The sequence below is a fragment of the Oncorhynchus kisutch genome, linkage group LG13 (assembly GCF_002021735.2).
Source record: "Oncorhynchus kisutch isolate 150728-3 linkage group LG13, Okis_V2, whole genome shotgun sequence".
NCBI lineage: Eukaryota > Metazoa > Chordata > Actinopteri > Salmoniformes > Salmonidae > Oncorhynchus > Oncorhynchus kisutch.
Window position 1 is genome coordinate 40,904,239 of NC_034186.2, and position 17,866 is coordinate 40,922,104.

At 43.3% G+C, this 17,866-nt stretch overlaps 1 protein-coding gene across 4 annotated transcripts in view; it reads right to left on the reverse strand.

Moving 5' to 3' along the window:
• The window catches only part of LOC109902377 (cAMP-specific 3',5'-cyclic phosphodiesterase 4D), a 170,682-nt gene that overhangs the window by 45,817 nt on the left and 106,999 nt on the right, over positions 1–17,866 (reverse strand). The window contains exon 1 of one of the 4 annotated variants that reach the window (XM_031786256.1): positions 11,119–12,104. The exons of the other annotated variants lie outside the window; for them this stretch is intronic. Coding sequence (XP_031642116.1) covers positions 11,119–11,249 — 131 coding nt within the window. The 5' untranslated portion in view covers positions 11,250–12,104. Of the gene's footprint in view, positions 1–11,118; positions 12,105–17,866 lie in introns of those variants that run through there. 4 annotated transcript variants of the gene reach the window in all.

Below are 17,866 nucleotides of genomic sequence, written 5' to 3' on the forward strand. Positions count from 1 at the left end.
TTTCAACCACTCCACAAATTTCTCGATAACAAACTATAGTTTTGGCAAGTCGGTTTGTGCATAACACAAGTCATTTTTCCAACAATTGTTTACAGACAGATTATTTAATTTATAATTCACTGTATCACAATTCCAGTGGGTCAGAAGTTTAGATACACTAAGCTGACTGCGCTTTTAAACAGCTTGGAAAATTCCAGAAAATGATGTCATGGCTTTCAAAGCTTCTGATAGGCTAATTGAGATCATTTGAGTCAATTGGAGGTGACCAAGTGGATGTATTTCAAGTCCTACCTTCTAAAGAAATCAGCCAATATCTAACAAAAACAATTGTAGACCTCTACAAGTCTGGTTCATCCTTGGGAGCAATTTCCAAACGCCTGAAGGTACCACACTCATCTGTACAAACAATAGTACGTAAGTATAAACACCATGGGACCACGCCGCCATCATACTGCTCAGGAAGGAGACACGTTCTGTCTCCTAGAGATGAACGTACTTTGGTGCGAAAAGTGCAAATCAATCCCAGAACAACAGCAAAGGACCTTGTGAAGATGCTGGAGGAAACCGGTACAAAAGTATCTATAGCCACAGTAAAACGAATCCTATATCGACATAACCTGAACGGCCGCTCAGCAAGGAAGAAGCCACTGCTCTAAAACCGCCATAAAAAAGCCAGACTATGATTTGCAACTGCACATGGGGACAAAAATCATACTTTTTGGAGAAATGTCCTCTGGTCTGATGAAACAAAAATAGAACTGTTTGGCCATAATGACCATCGTTATGTTTGGAGGAAAAAGGGGGATGCTTGCAAGCCGAAGAACACCATCCCAACCGTGAAACACGGGGTGGCAGAAGCATGTTGTGTGGGTGCTTTGCTGCAGGAGGGACTGGTGCACTTCACAAATAGATGGCTTCATGAGCAAGGAAAAATATGTTGATATATTGAAGCAACATCTCAAGATATCAGTGAGGAAGTTAAAGCTTGGTCGCAAATGGATCTTCCAAATGGACAATGACCCCAAGCATACTTCCAAAGTTGTGGCAAAATGGCTTAAGGACAACAAAGTCAAGATACTGGAGTGGCCATCACGAAACCCTGACCTCAATCCTATAGAAAATGTGTTGACGTGTGCGAGCAAGGCCTACAAACCTGACTCAGTTACACCAGCTTTGTCAGGAGGAATGGGCCAAAATTCACCCAAATTATTGTGGGAAGCTTGCGGAAGGCTACCCGAAATGTTTGACCCAAGTTAAACAATTTGAAGGCAATGCTACCAAATACTAATTGAGTGTATGTAAACTTCTGAACCACTGAGAATGTGATGAAAGAAATAAAAGCTGAAATAAATAATTCTCTCTCCTATAATTCTGACATTTCACATTCTTAAAATAAAGTGGTGATCCTAACTGACGTAATTTTTTACTAGGATTAAATGTCAGGAATTGGGAAAAACTGAGTTTAAATGTATTTGGCTTAGGTGTATGTAAACTTCCGACTTCAACTGTATACAAGTATGCGGACACCCTTCAAATTAGTTGATTTGGCTATACACACACCCATTGCTGACAGGTGTATAAAATCGAGCACACAGTCATGCAATCTCCATAGAAACATTAGCAGTAGAATGGCCTTACTAAAGAGCTCAGTGACTTTCAACATGGCACCGTCATAGGATGCCAGCTTTCCAACAAGTCAGTTCGTCAAATGTCTGCCCTGATGTCAAATGTCTGCCCTTGATAGTGTGAAGTGGAAATGTCTAGGAGCAACAACGGCTCAGCCGCGAAGTGGTAGGCTACAGAAGCACACAGAACGGGACTGCCGAGTGCTGAAGCATGTAGCGAGTAAAAATAGTCTGTCCTCGTTTGCCACATTCCCTACCGAATTCGAAACTGCCTCTGGAAGCAACGTCAGTACAAGAACTGCTCGTCGGGAGCTTCATGAAATGGGTTTCAATGGCCGAGCAGCAGCACACAAGCTGAAGATCACCATGCGTAATGCCAAGCGTCGGCTGGAGTGGTTTAAAGCTCCCTGTCATTGGACTTTGGAACAGTGGAAACGTGTTCTCTGGAGTGATGAATCACGCTTCAACATCTAGCAGTCCGACGGACGTATCTGAGTTTGCCGGATGCCAGGACAACGCTGCATAGTGCTAACTATAAAGTTTAATGGAGGAGGAATAATGGTCTAGGGCTGTTTTTCATGGTTCAGGCTAGGCCCCTTAGTTCCAGTGAAGGGAAATCTTAACGCTACAGTATACTGTATAATGTCATTCTAAGAAATTCTGTGCTTCCAACTTTGTGGCAACAGTTTAGGGAAGGCCTTTTCCTGGTTCAGCATGACAATTCCCCCATGCACAAAGCTAGGTCCATACAGAAATGTTTTGTCAAGATCAGTGTGGAAGAACTTGACTGGTCTGCACAGAGCTCAACCCCATCAAACACCTTTGGGATGAATTGGAACGCCGACTGCCAGTCAGGCCTAATCGCCCAACATCAGTGCCTGACCTCACTAATGCTCTTGTGGCCGAATGAAAGCAAATTCCAGCAGCAACGTTACAACATCTAGTAGAAAGTCTTCCCAGAAGAGTGGAGGCTGTTATAGCAGCAAGGAGGGACCAACTCCATATTAATGCCCATAATTTTGGAATGAGATGTTCAACGAGCAGGTGTCCACATACTTTTGGTCATGTAGTGTAAGTAGGCCTGACTCATCTTATTGATTATGTTGGGTACGGTACGTGGGGAACTGATTAGCACTAACATGGAAACTCTTAATCTAATGGCACACCGTGTAAGGATGAGGTGATTGCCATTAACTTGTGCTGAATGGTTAAGGGATGATACATGGGTTAGACTGCTCAGGTCATAAACTAATTAAGCCCTATCAGAAACCTGCAGCCCTCTTCCCACAAGTTATATTGATGAGTAAACCCCCCAACCATGTACTCAGAATAGACACACACACACACACACACACACACACACACACACAAAACCTCCCTTCCCCCCACACACCATCCACAAACACACACCCTCTGCGTCCTGCCAGCTGAGTCTGATTAGGGCCCCAGCGGGCCAGGTCTTGATTTGGCCCTTTGCATCGACCCCCTTTTGCATCTACCCCCGAGCGGCCACAATTAGGCAGGCGGGCCATGGAACATGAGCGCTCAACGGGCAGAGCAGGACTCAGAGCAGGGCTCTCCATGGAACAAACAAGCTCAGGGGAGCAGGGGTGCTCTCCTCTAACAAGACTCATATGGCTTTAATAGGTGCCTTTCAATAAACAAGTGATTGAGCCCTGGTGTGAGGCAGGTTCCTCCACTTCCTTTTCACATTAAGACTTCGCAGCCAAGAAGAGGAAGACTGAGGCACACTGGGCATGATGTCCTCTTGTCACATGTTTTTACATTATGAAGGGCTTGACTAATGATTTTTGACTTGGTCTGTAACACCATGGGCCATATAGGTGACTGCAAATTGCATTGTATAGTGTTATATGATGCAAGAAACCCCTTTAAAAAATCAAATGTATTAGTTTTACCATACAGCGAATTAGACAAAGTAGGCTACCCCTCTTCCTATTGGCTTATGTGCATATTCACGCCTGTCTCAAAATACAACACTGCCCCTTTAATTAAGACACAAGCTTTTTACCTGACTGGCTTTTCTACGAGCTTGAAATGTAGCCTACACGTTTTGTGCTCTTGTGTGAAGCAGTAACTCTCGATTGCTGGGCTATACTTATCTATAACTGGGCTAATAACTCGCTATCTAGCAAAGAATATCAACAAATGTCCACACGCGCGGATCTGATCAGAAAAGCGCATTCACTCGCGGGTGATTGAAAGACCGCTCGTGGGCTACACCCGCCAATAGAATTATACTCCGTTGCACTCTGGCTCTGCGTTCAACAAAATAACAGACTAAATCTTGCAAAGTTAGATTTGTTTTGGCTTGTTGCATTGAAAAGTGGATGATATGTTGATTCGATCACAGCAAAAACGTTGATCAATATAGTGCAAACTAATGGGGCGAACTCAGTGAAGTTAAATCTCTTGCGTCTCCGCGCGGCATGGCATTTCTTCTGGGCGGCAGTCCTGGAGGAGGTGTGCGGCTGCGCAGGCGCGCAGTTTAGAGAGAATATTATTGTTGGTGACAGTGTTGAGAGTTTGGGCAGAAAGTGTAGACAGAGAGGCTAGTCTGCGGTGGCTTGTGTGTGTTGTTATATTCTCAAACAAGCACATCTGCACACACACACATCAACACACAAGCATGCACACACTTTCTCACAGTCCTACTTGTCTCCCTATCTGTGCCAGAGGCCCCAAGTCATTGACCACAGAGGTTGAGGCGTCTGAGAGTGGGTGTGCGTTGACGTCACCAGTGGTTTTCTGAGTCGTTGGAGCAAGTCTGTGCAGATAAACTAGCACAGTGGGGCTTGATGGACACCAGATAAGACCACTCCACAGGTTTTAATCCAGTCAGCATGGGGCATTGTTTGCTACCAAATTTGTTCTTGTTATGCAAAACGGAACTGCTGACGTCAAAGCATTCTGTCCAAACCAGTAAGCAGGTAGCTTGGATGAGTCAAATGTACTCAACAAAACAATGACTGTACAGGGGAACAAAAGAAAACTCAATATCTTCTTGGAAATTCAGACATTTTGATGCAAGTGTTTGTCTCATCCTAATAGCTAAGGTATTGGTTTTGACTGAGTAGTCAAGAAGATATAGAGGGAATGGCATTGAAAGAAAGTATTCACACCCCTCGACTTTTTCCAAATGTTGTTGTGTTACAGCCTGCATTTAAAATGGATTAAATTGAGATTTTTTTTTTGTCACTGGCCTACACACAATACCCCATAAAGTCAAAGGGGAATTATGTTTTCCAAAATTTTGACTAATTATTTAAAAAATGAAAAGCTGAAACATTTTGAGTCAATAAGTATTCAACCCCTTTGTTATGGCAAGCCTAAAAAAGTTCAGGAGTAAAATGTTGCTTAACAAGTCAAATAATAAGTTGCATGGACTCACGGTGTGTACAACAATACTTTTTAATTAACATTATTTTGAATGACTACCTCATCTCTGTACCCCAGAGATGAGTCGAGCAGTACATTTCAAGCACAGATTCAACCACAAAGACTAAGTAGGTTTTCCAATGCCTCGCAAATGTTTTTATTTAAAGACATTGAATATCCCTTTGAGCATGGTGAAATAATTAATTATACTTTGGATGGTGTATTAATATACCCAGTCACTACAAAGATACAGGAGTCCTTCCTAACTCAGTTGCCGGAGAGGAAGGAAACCACTCAGGGATTTCACCATCAGGTCAATAGTGACTAAAACAGTTAGAGGTTAATGACTGTGATGGGAGAAAACTGAGAATGGATCAAAAACATTGTAGTTACTCCACAATACTAACCTAATTGATAGAGGGAAAAGAAGGGAACCTGTACAGAATAAAAAATATTCCAAAACATCCATCCCGTTTGTACCACTTCCTGAGGGGCCTAGTTACAGTTTTGACTTAAATCAGCTTGAAAATCTATGGCAAGACTTGAAAATGTCTAGCAATGATCCTCTTTGGCGCCATAGTACGATGGTAGTACGAAGAGGATGGCTGACGTTTTACATGCTCCTAACCAACTGTGCTATTTTTTTTTTTTTTTTACGTTGTTTGTAACTTTTATTTGAAATTATTTTGTACATAATGTTGCTGCTACCGTCTCTTAGAACAGCGATTACTCACCACGAACTGGAATAAACTCACCAAAAAAAATCCCAGTAATTTGCATGAAGAAAAGACAGAGGAAAAGGGGGCGCAGGTCGGGTTTCCTTCTGAGAATCCGTAGGCGAGCGAGTAAACTCCTAAATCCATCCGTTCTACTGGTTAACATGCAATCATTGGAAAATAAAATTGATGAACCTACGATTCTGCCCCTATAGAAGTCTCGAGGTATTGCTCGCCTGAGGTAGAGTACCTGATGATAAGCTGTAGACCACACTATCTACCAACAGAGTTCTCATCTATATTATTCGTAGCCGTCTATTTACTACCACATACCGATGCTGGCACTAAGATCGCACTAAACCAACTATAAGGCCATAAGCATACAAGAAAATGCTCATCCAGAAGCGGCACTCCTAGTGGTGGCTGGGAACTTTAATGCAGGCAAATTTAAATCAGTTTAACAAATCTTTTTACCAGAATATCACGTGCAACCAGAGGGGAAAAAACTCTAGACCACCTTTACTCCACACACAGAGATGCATACAAAGCTCTCCCCCGCCATCCATTCGGCAAATCTGACCATAATTCTATCCTCCGCATTCCTGCTTACAAGCTTAAACTAAAGCTTAAACTAAAGCAGGCAGTACCAGTGACTTGCTCAATACGGAAGTGGTCAGATGACACGAATTCTACACTACAGGACTGTTTTGCTAACACAGACTGTAATATGTCGCGGGATTCATCCAATGGCATTGAGGAGTATACCACCTCAGTCATCGGCTCCATCAATAAGTGCATCGACGACGTCGTCCCCACAGTGACTGTACGTACATATCCCAACCAAAAGCCATGGATTACAGGCAACATCCACATCGAGCTAAAGGCTAGAGCTGCCACTTTCAAGGAGCGGGACACTAATTCGGACGCTTAAAAGAGATCCTGCTATGCTCTCAAACGAACCATCAAACAAGCAAAGTGTCAATACAGGATTCAGGTTGAATCCTAATTACACCGGCTTTGAAGCTCGTCGGATGTGGCAGGGCTTGAAAACTATTACAGACTACAAAGGGAAAGCCAGACGCGAGCTTCCCAGTGACGTGAGCCTACCAGAAGAGCTAAATGCCTTTTATGCCCCTTCTAGGCAAGCAACACTGAAGCATGCACGAGAGCACCAGCTGTTCTGGATGACTGTGTAATAACACTCTCGGTAGCCGATCTGAGCAAGACCTTTAAACAGTTCAACATTCACAAAGCTGCGGGGCCAGACGCATTACCAGGACGTGTACTCAAAGCATGCGCGGACCAACTGGCAAGTGTCTTCACTGAAATTTTCAACCTCTCCCTGACAGAGTCTGTAATACCAACATGTTTCAAGCAGACCACCATAGTCCCTGTGCCCAAGGAAGCCAAGGTAACCTGCCTCAATGATTAGCGCCCAGTAGCACTCACGTCGGTAGCCATGTAGTGCTTTGAAAGGCTGGTCATGGCTCACAACAACATCCTTCCCGGATACCCTAGACCCACTCCAATTTGCATACCGCCCCAACAGATCCACAGATGACGTAATCTCAATAGCACTCCACACTGCCCTTTCCCACCTGGACAAAAGGAACACCTATGTGAGAATGCTGTTCATTGACTACAGCTCAACATTCAACACCATAGTGCCCACGAAGCTCATCACTAAGCTAAGGACCCTGGGACTAAACACCTCCCTCTGCAACTGGATCCTGGACTTCCTGATGGGCCCGCCCCCAGGTGGTAAGGGTAGGCAACAACACGTCTGTCACGCTGATCCTCAACACTGGGGCCCCTCAGTGGTGTGTACTTAGTCCCCTCCTGTACTCCCTGTTGTCCCATGACTGCGTGGCCAAACACAACTCCAACACCATCATTAAGATTGCTGACAACATAACAGTGGTAGGCCTGATCACAGACAACTATGAGACAGCCTATATAGAGGAGGTCAGAGAACTGGCAGTGTGGTGCCAGAACAACAACCTCTCCCTCAGCATTAACTATAAATAACCTATTCCTACTCATGGCTTAATCAAGTTGTGCCCAAAGCATTAATATTGAAAAGCACAGCATTGGAAGGAGGGCTGCTTGTTGGCATTAGCGGAAACTAAAATGATGAGAGGCTAGTTAGAGGATTTGGAAGATTATACAGTATACATAGTTTTTGTCTAAACAGATTTTTACTGTGTTATTAGTTGCATATGTTCAATTCATCGGCCCACCACACTGGTCTATAAATACGCCTGACTCAACGTTCATTAGACGTTGCCTTTGAAGTGTTTTAAACATTTGGGCCTGACATTATAAACAGACTTTGTTTCTGCGGTGAAGGGGTTTGTCGTCATGCGTTTTCAAATGTCAGATACAGAATTAGTCCTATTTCCATTTTGCTTCTTTAAACTGGAGCACTGAGACTAACGTGAACGAGAGTCCCTGGGGTACAAACTATATAGCTAACATAATGGTCTCTTTCACATATTGCCATCTGTTGAGTGTGGTGTGGTGTGAGCCACACGTGAACGTGTGTGTGTGTGGTGTGAATGCCAGTAGTGGTAATAAGTCTGTCACAGACCAGAAGACCTCTGATTTCACCTGTGCTGAGAAGCCATGTGTTCTTCATTAAAAGAAACGCTCTGGCCACATCATTCTAGCCTGACAGTCATAGTCCAGTCACAGTCATGGCTATATCCACAGCTACGTCACTGAGAAACATCCTAATACCGAACAAAGTCATAAAAACTTCACCAACAAAAAAGCTCCCACGACTACTAAGATTCAGCATAGCTTGTGGTAACAAAGGGTGACACAAAACCCACACCAAGATAGGATGAAAGAGCTGTGTTAAAGTGAAACTGGCCTAAAAGCACACAGATGTGTGTGGGTGCTGAAAATGAAACTGTAAAGTCTGCGTCCAACTCACACTCTCAAACATTTAGATCCCCGGAATGCAGCCCACTTTTCCAGCTCACTCTCCAGATCCCAATTACTGGAATTCTAATCACCTGTTCACACACCTGCATGTCATCATCCCACACTATTTCGTTCAGTTCCTTGCACCCCATCACTGTGGGGGTGTTGTTTGTTTTGAGACACACTTCTTTCAGAGTGCTGTTTTTTTCCCGTCCTTCACTCCTCCCATTTCTGATAGTTTTTGCCTGCCTCACTCACAACTCTTTTTTGCCTGTTCCTTGCCTGTACTGTTGCCATTTTGGACCTACTGTGTATGACTTTCTGCCTGCCCCTGGACCCTACCTCCTCCTATGGTCCCTTCCAATAAACACCTGCTGCGCTCTGCACTTGAAACCAGCTCTGTCTCCTATCATGTTCATTACAGACACATAGACAATTCCAGGGTAAAGGAATTGCGCTAAGACTCACTTTCAATTTATGCCAAACAAAATCCATTGATTTCAAAGTTTAACAAACCATACAACTCTACCCATAAGGACTACTTTTAACAATTTGAACAGAACATTTGACAAAAACGCATTTACTGGAAGAATTGTGCCGATCCAAGTTTGGGAACAGAAATTCATTTTTTTTGTGTAACCACGTTTTCCTAAAACTCTTAAATATCTGCTCCCCCGAATTTAGATTTTTTTTTAATGTCTGCAGAAAAAAATGGGGTGTCAGCTATGACATTACATCTGTTCTCTTTTGGTTATTGAACTACAGTAAGTGAAGTGGACTTACACTTGGTAATGGATTGCGGTAACGGAATTTCATCAGGTGTCCCTGATCTGTACTACCCAGAAATGCATAATTATGGATATGAACGTAATTCTCTTCATGGTGATGTATCTTAAATAGGTACAAAAAGGTATACATATACAATACCCTCCTTATTTGGGTATTATTATACGCAATGGCTGTTATTTTAATGAGCTTTGCCCCCAAACAAGACCAAATTCGGGACCGGACCAAATCTAAACCAATCATAGACATCTATGTTTTACAAGTTTGGACATCAAAGCACAACACAGTAGAGCACAGTAGAGTACAGTTCAGTACAATACAATACAGTACAGTACAGTATACTGTACTCAACTCTAGTGTGCTCTACTGAACTATACTCAACTCTTTTTGTTTTTACTTTACTGTACTCTACTGTGCTCTCCACACTTGTGAAACATAGACATCTATGATTGGTTCAGATTTGGTCCGGTCCAACTGAGACAAATCTGAACGAATCATGGAGGTCTATGCTTGCGCCATATCAAGGCTGGTCCGGGAACGGACCAAAAATCAACCTCTGTAGATGTTGAAATTAAAACTGGTCCGGTCCGGACAATACCCCCCCAAAAAAACAACGTCTGTGTATGTTGGAATCAAGGCCAGGGCGGACTGACCAAATTTCAACTACTTTTCAATGAACATGGAAGTCCAGTGTCAGTCGGTAAGGATGCTGGTTACAGTAAATGGAAAGAGAGGGGGTCATGGGTAGGTGTGAGTAAGAGCCGGGAGAGGTGACATTAACTGGAGAGAGAGAAGAGAGAGAGGAGAGAGGCAGATCGAGAGAGGAGAGAGGCAGATCGAGAGAGAGAGGGAGGGAGGGGTTGTGGTTCTTTACACTCTTGCTTTGAACACCAGATGACAGAAACAGAAAGAAAACAGTTATGAGCTGAGCTTACAGTACCAGTATGCCAGTGGAAGGGAGGACTGTAGCAGGTGACTCAACTGTGGTTTGTGCCTACTATGATTTCCCACTGTAGCCAATTCAATTGCATTAGTTCCATTACAGATTTTTCTGAAATTCCATTACCAGTTTAGTAACGGAATTTCACATTTTAATTTAATAATTCATAATTTAACTTAATTCATAAACCAAATAGATATCCCTAAAAACACAATAACTAATTGCTAGGTCAACCTTTACTTACTTCTGTGAACTTTCATTATCCTCCCTCCTGATGAAAGAGAGAAATTAGAAAATATCTTAAAGATATGTGGGTCTTTGCTAACAGAATTTCAAGGCACAGGGCAATGTTTCTAAAAAATTAAACAAGGCAAGTCATCTCTCCAAAACTAAATATAAGTGTTGATATAAGTTGGCAGGGGTCTTTAATTCAGCATTATTGTGTTTTGATGTATTTATAATACCTTTTAAGATGTTTTTAAGGCCCCTGTGCTATCTGTTTGACCATATATAAAAGCCTCTGCTATTTCCTAATATTTAGGATAGAACATGGTTGAAACATTTATATATGCCTTAATTTCTTAAAAAAACAGACTCTTATCTGTCATTTGACATGCTCCTATAAACCTCACATGTTGGTCTTCATTGGTATTTTTACATGGAAATGATTACATGCAGCATCTGGGACAATAGGTGAGAGGGAATAATAAGGTGGTGCATTTACCGCCTGCGCTTCTGGACAATGTCAATGGGCCGGTTGACTGCGCACGGGGATCCACAGATATTCCCATTCCGCACTTTGAACGACCGGTCCGTGGTGGGGGCCATGAATACACAGTTTGTTGGCAAACTCATATTTCTCCCCCCTTTATTCACTCCTCCTCTCGCTCCCTCTTTTCCCCCCTTTCTACTTTTTTCTCTGCTTTCCTTTAGTTTCCTTCTCCTTTTGAAAGCTACGGTGGGAACATTAGAGTGCTCTTGTCCGTCTCCTTTCGCGCGACCCTGCTGCTTTCCTCACGCCGCACCTGGTTCCCATTGCCGCTCAAATGAATGATATGTCAAACAGAGAGGACCGAAGATGCCGCAATTACAAGAAAAGCCAAAACAGCAAGACAATCCCTGCGAGAATCTGGGAGAAAGTCTGAGGCTTTGAGGGAAATCCTCCTTGGTATTTCCCACCAACATTCCTGTCAAAAACATTGAAAAATCCGCCTCTTGAAAAGCTGCTGTGTGTTTCAAAAAGTCAATTTTTTTCTCCCGGGTAACATCCTTAGATGTGGTTGAGGGACAGAACGAGTTGAGTTTGTCACCAAGCACATGTTCAACAGTTGTAGAAGCAAGAGTGAAGCTCCCTTAAACGGACAATATGGAATTCCTTTTCTATCCAGATGAAGGTCAAAATAAACAAAATGCAGATTAACTAGCTTGATTTTGTCCTTTCCATTCCTATGTCTGGCTCTCACTGTCTTTTTGAACAATCTCTACATGAAGGCTTGATCAGAAAGCTCTCCCAGTCTCCCCTTCTGTCTCACTCCTCATCAGTGTCTTTCTCTCCTCTGCAATTCTTCTAAACCCAGTCTTCCACCTCTAAGTCTCAACTCCCTCTGACAGCTGAAGACATGGACCCTCTTGAAAACTCAATAAGTGTCTGTTTGTGTGCAAGTCTCGCTATATCATGTGTCTGTGTGCCTGTGCTAGTGTTCCCTTCCTGTGTATGTGTATGCCAGTTGAACTGTGAGGTCAGAAAAAACAGGGGCGGTCTCAGAGGCAGCATGGCTCCTACCCTCTCAGTATCTCCAAGTTTAACTCTTTAAATGCTCTATATGCTATATAACATGCATCTAAATACCATAAATACCTGAAATATGTGCATACAGACATATTAACATATCAACTCTCACATGACATTGCTTAAGACTTCTGTCCTATGACAGTAACACATTGAAGTGTGTCACAATAAAACTGAGAACAGTTTCTACTGACAAAAGCCTGAATGGAAGACAATGATTAGTTGAGATTAGTAGTATGGGGTGTGTTACTACTTGTCGGGGGAAAAATCCTGCACCCATATCAGCCCTCACCATCGGAGATCACCCACTCCTGTTTTAGCATGTTTACTACATGACAGTCTTCACCTGATCCCAGACAAGAAAATCTCCAAAAGTAATCTGCCCAGACCTAGAGCCAGAGCCCAGATCAATAAGGTCAGAGAAAGCAGTGGACTGAAACGGCCCATGAGCTCACAAAGCGTTACTAATGAAATCAGGGGTAAATATTTGTATACTGGGGAAGAGGGCACAGAGCCCGGGGTGGCATGTTGGCAGACATGTTGGAGGGGAATTGAAAAGGGGAGCCTTTTGAAAGTCACGCAAGTGTGAAAACACAGTGTTATAAAAAAACACACATTTTTGTTTTCCATTCAGTGCCTAATGAACACAACCCAGGTATATGACCTCTGACCTTCTCTCTCTGCTAAGGAGATGGGAACGACGACGACATAAATCTGTCACACACACCAATGACAGGCACAGTGCTGAGCGATTAAAATAGAATTTCCCTGTCTGCAATCTTGCTGGTACTGCCAGCCATCTGGGGAAAACCAGGAGAGAACGTTTATCACTAAAAAAGTCAATCTAAAAAAAATATCCAAAGCTAATACCATAAAGTCTTACATGGTTCAATTAAATGTAATCAAATCTAGTCAGGGTTCAATAAAATACAATAAACTGGTCCGAACATTGAAGACCTGACCTACAGTAAGAGACATTCCTGAAACATCAACGAAAACTAAAAGCCATCAGCAGCAGTTGAGCACTGAGGGTAAATACATTCCAGTTAGCATGGCTGTTGAAGGCATCTTATAGATCTGGACAATCTATGACAGACAGGGACATACGTAAGCTGCATACATCGGACCCTCTGATCATTGCGCAACGTGCCTGACAAACGTGCTGGGTCTTGAAAAAGACACTGGGCTGGGTGGCTTTCAAAGAATGTGCCTCTGTGCCATGCTGCGTTCCCTCCCCTATGAGGAGCCACATCTAGATCCGAGTGCTCCGTGCTATGCATTGTCACCCTCTGTGGACTGGCTGGAGCACCGTTGGGTAGGCACTGGATCACCATGTGCCTGCCTAGTGGAGTGGAGTCGAGCGAACCGTACGTGCCCTTCATCCAAAAATCTAAGCCCATTATTTTGTTCAATTGCTTGACAATGGAATGTTTTATTTATGTTGTTTTAATGACAAAGGCTAATTATTAAAGGCTAATTATTAAAGGCTAATTATTAAAGGCTAATTATTAAAGGCTAATTATTAAAGGCTAATTATTAAAGGCTAATTATTAAAGGCTAATTATTAAAGGCTAATTATTAAAGGCTAATTATTAAAGGCTAATTATTAAAGGCTAATTATTAAAGGCTAATTATTAAAGGCTAATTATTAAAGGCTAATTATTAAAAGGCTTATCATTTAGGTACTGATGTCCTAGCACCCTTTTATGGAGATCAATTCACAACTAACAGCGCACCTACATAGGAAATCTGTATACTTTTTACATTGTTTTTGGAAAAGCATATTATTATTCTCAGAAATGTGGTTTTTAGAACGTTTTAAAAAGTAAAGATGGACAGGTGATTATGATCGCAAAGAGTCTTCCAAAAGTCACGAATGAAAACACTCACTGGAATTGATGAGTGTTTCTGTGAGTCTGCCTTTCAAAACATCTCACATTTCTAAACTTCTCAAAACCTCTTTGGAATTGACCAATTCTTTCATGTGAAACGCAAACCAAGAGGCTGTAACCAGTAGATGTCACTCCATACCAAAATACCAAATAATAACCTCCCCCTGACACAATATTCAATGCCCCTCTGAAACATCAAAACCATGGCATAATAAAACATACACCTCCTAGAGCCGGGCATGGAGGAATCAATAGGTTTCTGGGAGTAAGAGGAGGGGGAGGAGGGTGATGGGGAAGGGCGGTCATGCTGAATACATGGAGCTGGAGTAGTGACGCACATGAGCCACTGTTGCGGCCCCCCTGGTGAGATCTGGGAACTATTCCAGGCTCGGGGCTTTATTTCGGGGGGACAGACCGGGAGTGTTGTGTTATTGCTGCCTTGATTAGCATTCCAGTTCTCTTTGGGCTGCATGGCTGCCTGGGAGAGCATGGGTCGTGTTCAGAAGGCACGAACGTGAACTTGTCCAATAAGAACACAGAGTGCAATGTTCTGTTTCAAAGCATTTTGCTACATTATGCATGCAACCACTCTCTCTCTTAGTGCAAAACTAGACTTGAAGGGGCTGTTTGAAACGTGAATGGCTGATCGAGATATGACATGGACAAACTCTCTGGTCTAACTGTAATCTCAGTCTGGAGACTCTCCAGTGCCCAGTGCCACCTGGATGACATGCTTTGGGTCTCTCTCAGTGTGGCAGTAGTCAGCAGATCAGACTGACAGGTACCCAGAGACACTGACCAGACCACAGCTTGTATTAACAGTGATAGCAGTAGTGTCTGAACATCACTTGGGCACTGATAGAGGCTTTGAGGGGGTAGCAGGCCAGGGAGAGGCAAGTTACAGTCAATGCTTCGTTAGTTGAAGCCTCTCATTATTGAGTCACACTCGAAGCAAAACCTTTCAAAGGAATTGAAAAATAAACAATGTGGTGTCCGATGGTTGATGAAGCACCAACTTGGTGTTTTGCTTTGAAACATATAACGCCAATCTCCATCAAGTACCCCAACAACTGCCACCAAATGATGTGACTGGCAGTTGCCTGACCCCTTGTTTATCGTAACTGATTAAACAAATGGCATAACTGCTAAGCAATATAAAGTATGAGGTTTATTATGTGCCCTCTTCCTCAGTGCACATCTGAAAATGGCACCACTGTACTTCCCCAATAGCTCTGCCGCTGCTGGAATGTGGGCAGCCCTCCTGTGAAGATCATAACTGTGGTGGCCATAGTTATTTGGTACTTCACATCGGTCAGTGGCCTTGGCATTGTACGGGCTCTCTCAAACGCTCATGTGACGATGACATCAGCACATCTGGAAAGCATTGGTGGTGGGGGGGGGGGGGGGGGGGGGGGGGATGTCAGAGGAATAGTGTGATGATCTGAACGTCTCCAAACGTCTGATCATATGATAATGTTATAAGGGATCCATATATTGTCTGGGCCATTGCTTAGCATTACACATAAAGTAAATAATCGAAGCATATGAGGGGCACAGAAGAAATGTGTGAACAGATTTGCACAATAGAGACACAGTACTAACAAAGTAAGATATTGAAACTCTAAGGTAACTCTACTTGCTATATTGTATTTACTTTGCCACCATGGCCTTTTTTTGCCTTTACCTCCCTTATCTCACCTCATTTGCTCACATCGCATATAGACTTGTTTATACTGTATTATTGACTGTATGTTTGTTTTACTCCATGTGTAACTCTGTGTCGTTGTATGTGTTGAACTGCTTTGCTTTATCTTGGCCAGGTCGCAATTGTAAATGAGAACTTGTTCTCAACTTGCCTACCTGGTTAAATAAAGGTGAAAATAAATAAATAAATAAAGGTAGCCCGGAATAAAAAAAAAAACAGAATAGACGAAAACAAACAAATCACGAACATAATCCCAGAATACTGCCCATCTGAACCCGAGGGCACTTTCAGACTATGTTCAGGCCTCTGTCAGTGGTGGTGTTAGAATCTATGATCAGTGGGCGAGTTACTGGTGACCCCAGCCAACTGTTGATCTGGAGAGGCTAATACCACATTGTACCACCCATCCCAGTGGTGCCTCCCTCCTAATAGGAGACGTGTGGGTGAAAGCACATTCAATATACGAATACAAACCAGTGTGCAGGATGGCTCCATAGGAGAATGGTGTGGCTAATCACACACCCACTCGGAAACACACACCAATCACACTCACGCACACAGTGAGCAAAGTGTGCTCCACCAGTGTTACTCACTGCACCCCATCCCAGTTGTGAAATCAGCAGACAGGGTTGGTGCTATCGATCCTATTCTCCTTTCCCCAAGGCTGGTACAGCACAGTACACAGAGCAGTCAAAGTACACATGTACACACGTACACACACGTACACACAGATACACACACACACTAGAGCTGTGACGGTCACAGAATTTTGGATGACGGTTATTGGTAAGCCAAATGACCGCGGTCACTGTTATAATCGTTTAAATAGCAATAAAAAAAGATCTATATTTATTTGTATTTTTATTTAATCTTTATTTAACTAGGCAAGTCAGTGAAGAACAAATACTTATTTAGAATGACGGCCTACAATGGCCAAACCCAGACCGATGCTGGGCCAATTGTGCGCCCCCCTATGGGACTCCCAATCACGGCCAGTTGTGATACAGCCTGGATTCGAACCAAGGTGTCTGTAGTGATGCCTCTAGAGTAGCTGTAAGCAGAGAGGAACTGGGTCTACAACAGACCCACATTTGGAACGCCTGTTTAATAATACCATCCTTTTGATATGGTCTCAAATTCCCCCCACCGGCAGAGTAGCTAAGTTAAAACAGAATTGTATTTAACTTCTGGCTTCCTGCAGACTGTTTTTGTGCAATTGAAAGCAACGCTAGTGTATCTAAATACACCCGAGTTACTAAAAGAAGCTATTGTAGTACTGGCTGGCTTGCTTGGTCTGTAAAAATGTGGTCAGATGAAGCAGATGCTAAATGACAGGACTGTTTTGCTAGCACAGACTGGAATATGTTCCGGGATTCTTCTGATGGCATTAAGGAGTACACCACATCAGTCACTGGCTTTATCAATAAGTGCATCAAGGACATCGTCCCCACAGTGACTGTGCGTACATACCCCAACCAGAAGCCATGGATTACAGGCAACATTCGCAATGAGCTAGCGCTACCGCTTTCAAGGAGCGGGACTCTAATCCGGAAGCTTATAAGAAATCCCGCTATGTCCTCCGATGAACAATCAAACAGGCAAAGCGTCAATCGAACCATACAACACCGGCTCTGATGCTCGTCAGATGTGTCAGGGTTGCAAACTATTACAAACTATTACAGACTACAAAGGGAAGCACAGCTGAGAGCTGCCCAGTGACACGAGCCTACCAGACGAGTTAAATAGCTTCTATGCTCGCTTCGAGGCAAGTAATACTGAAACATGCACAAGAGCATCAGCTGTTCTGGACAACTGTGTGATCACGCTCGCCGCAGCCGATGTGACTAAGACCTTTAAACAGGTCAACATTCACAAGGCCGCTGGGCCAGACGGATTACCAGGACGTGTACTCTGAGCATGCGCTGACCAACTGGCAAGTGTCTTCACTGATATTTTCAACCTCTCCCTGTCTGAGTCGGTAATACCAACATGTTTCAAGCAGACCACCACAGTCCCTGTTCCCAAGAACACTAAGGTAACCTGCCTAAATGACTATCGACCCGTAGCACTCACGGCTGTAGCCATG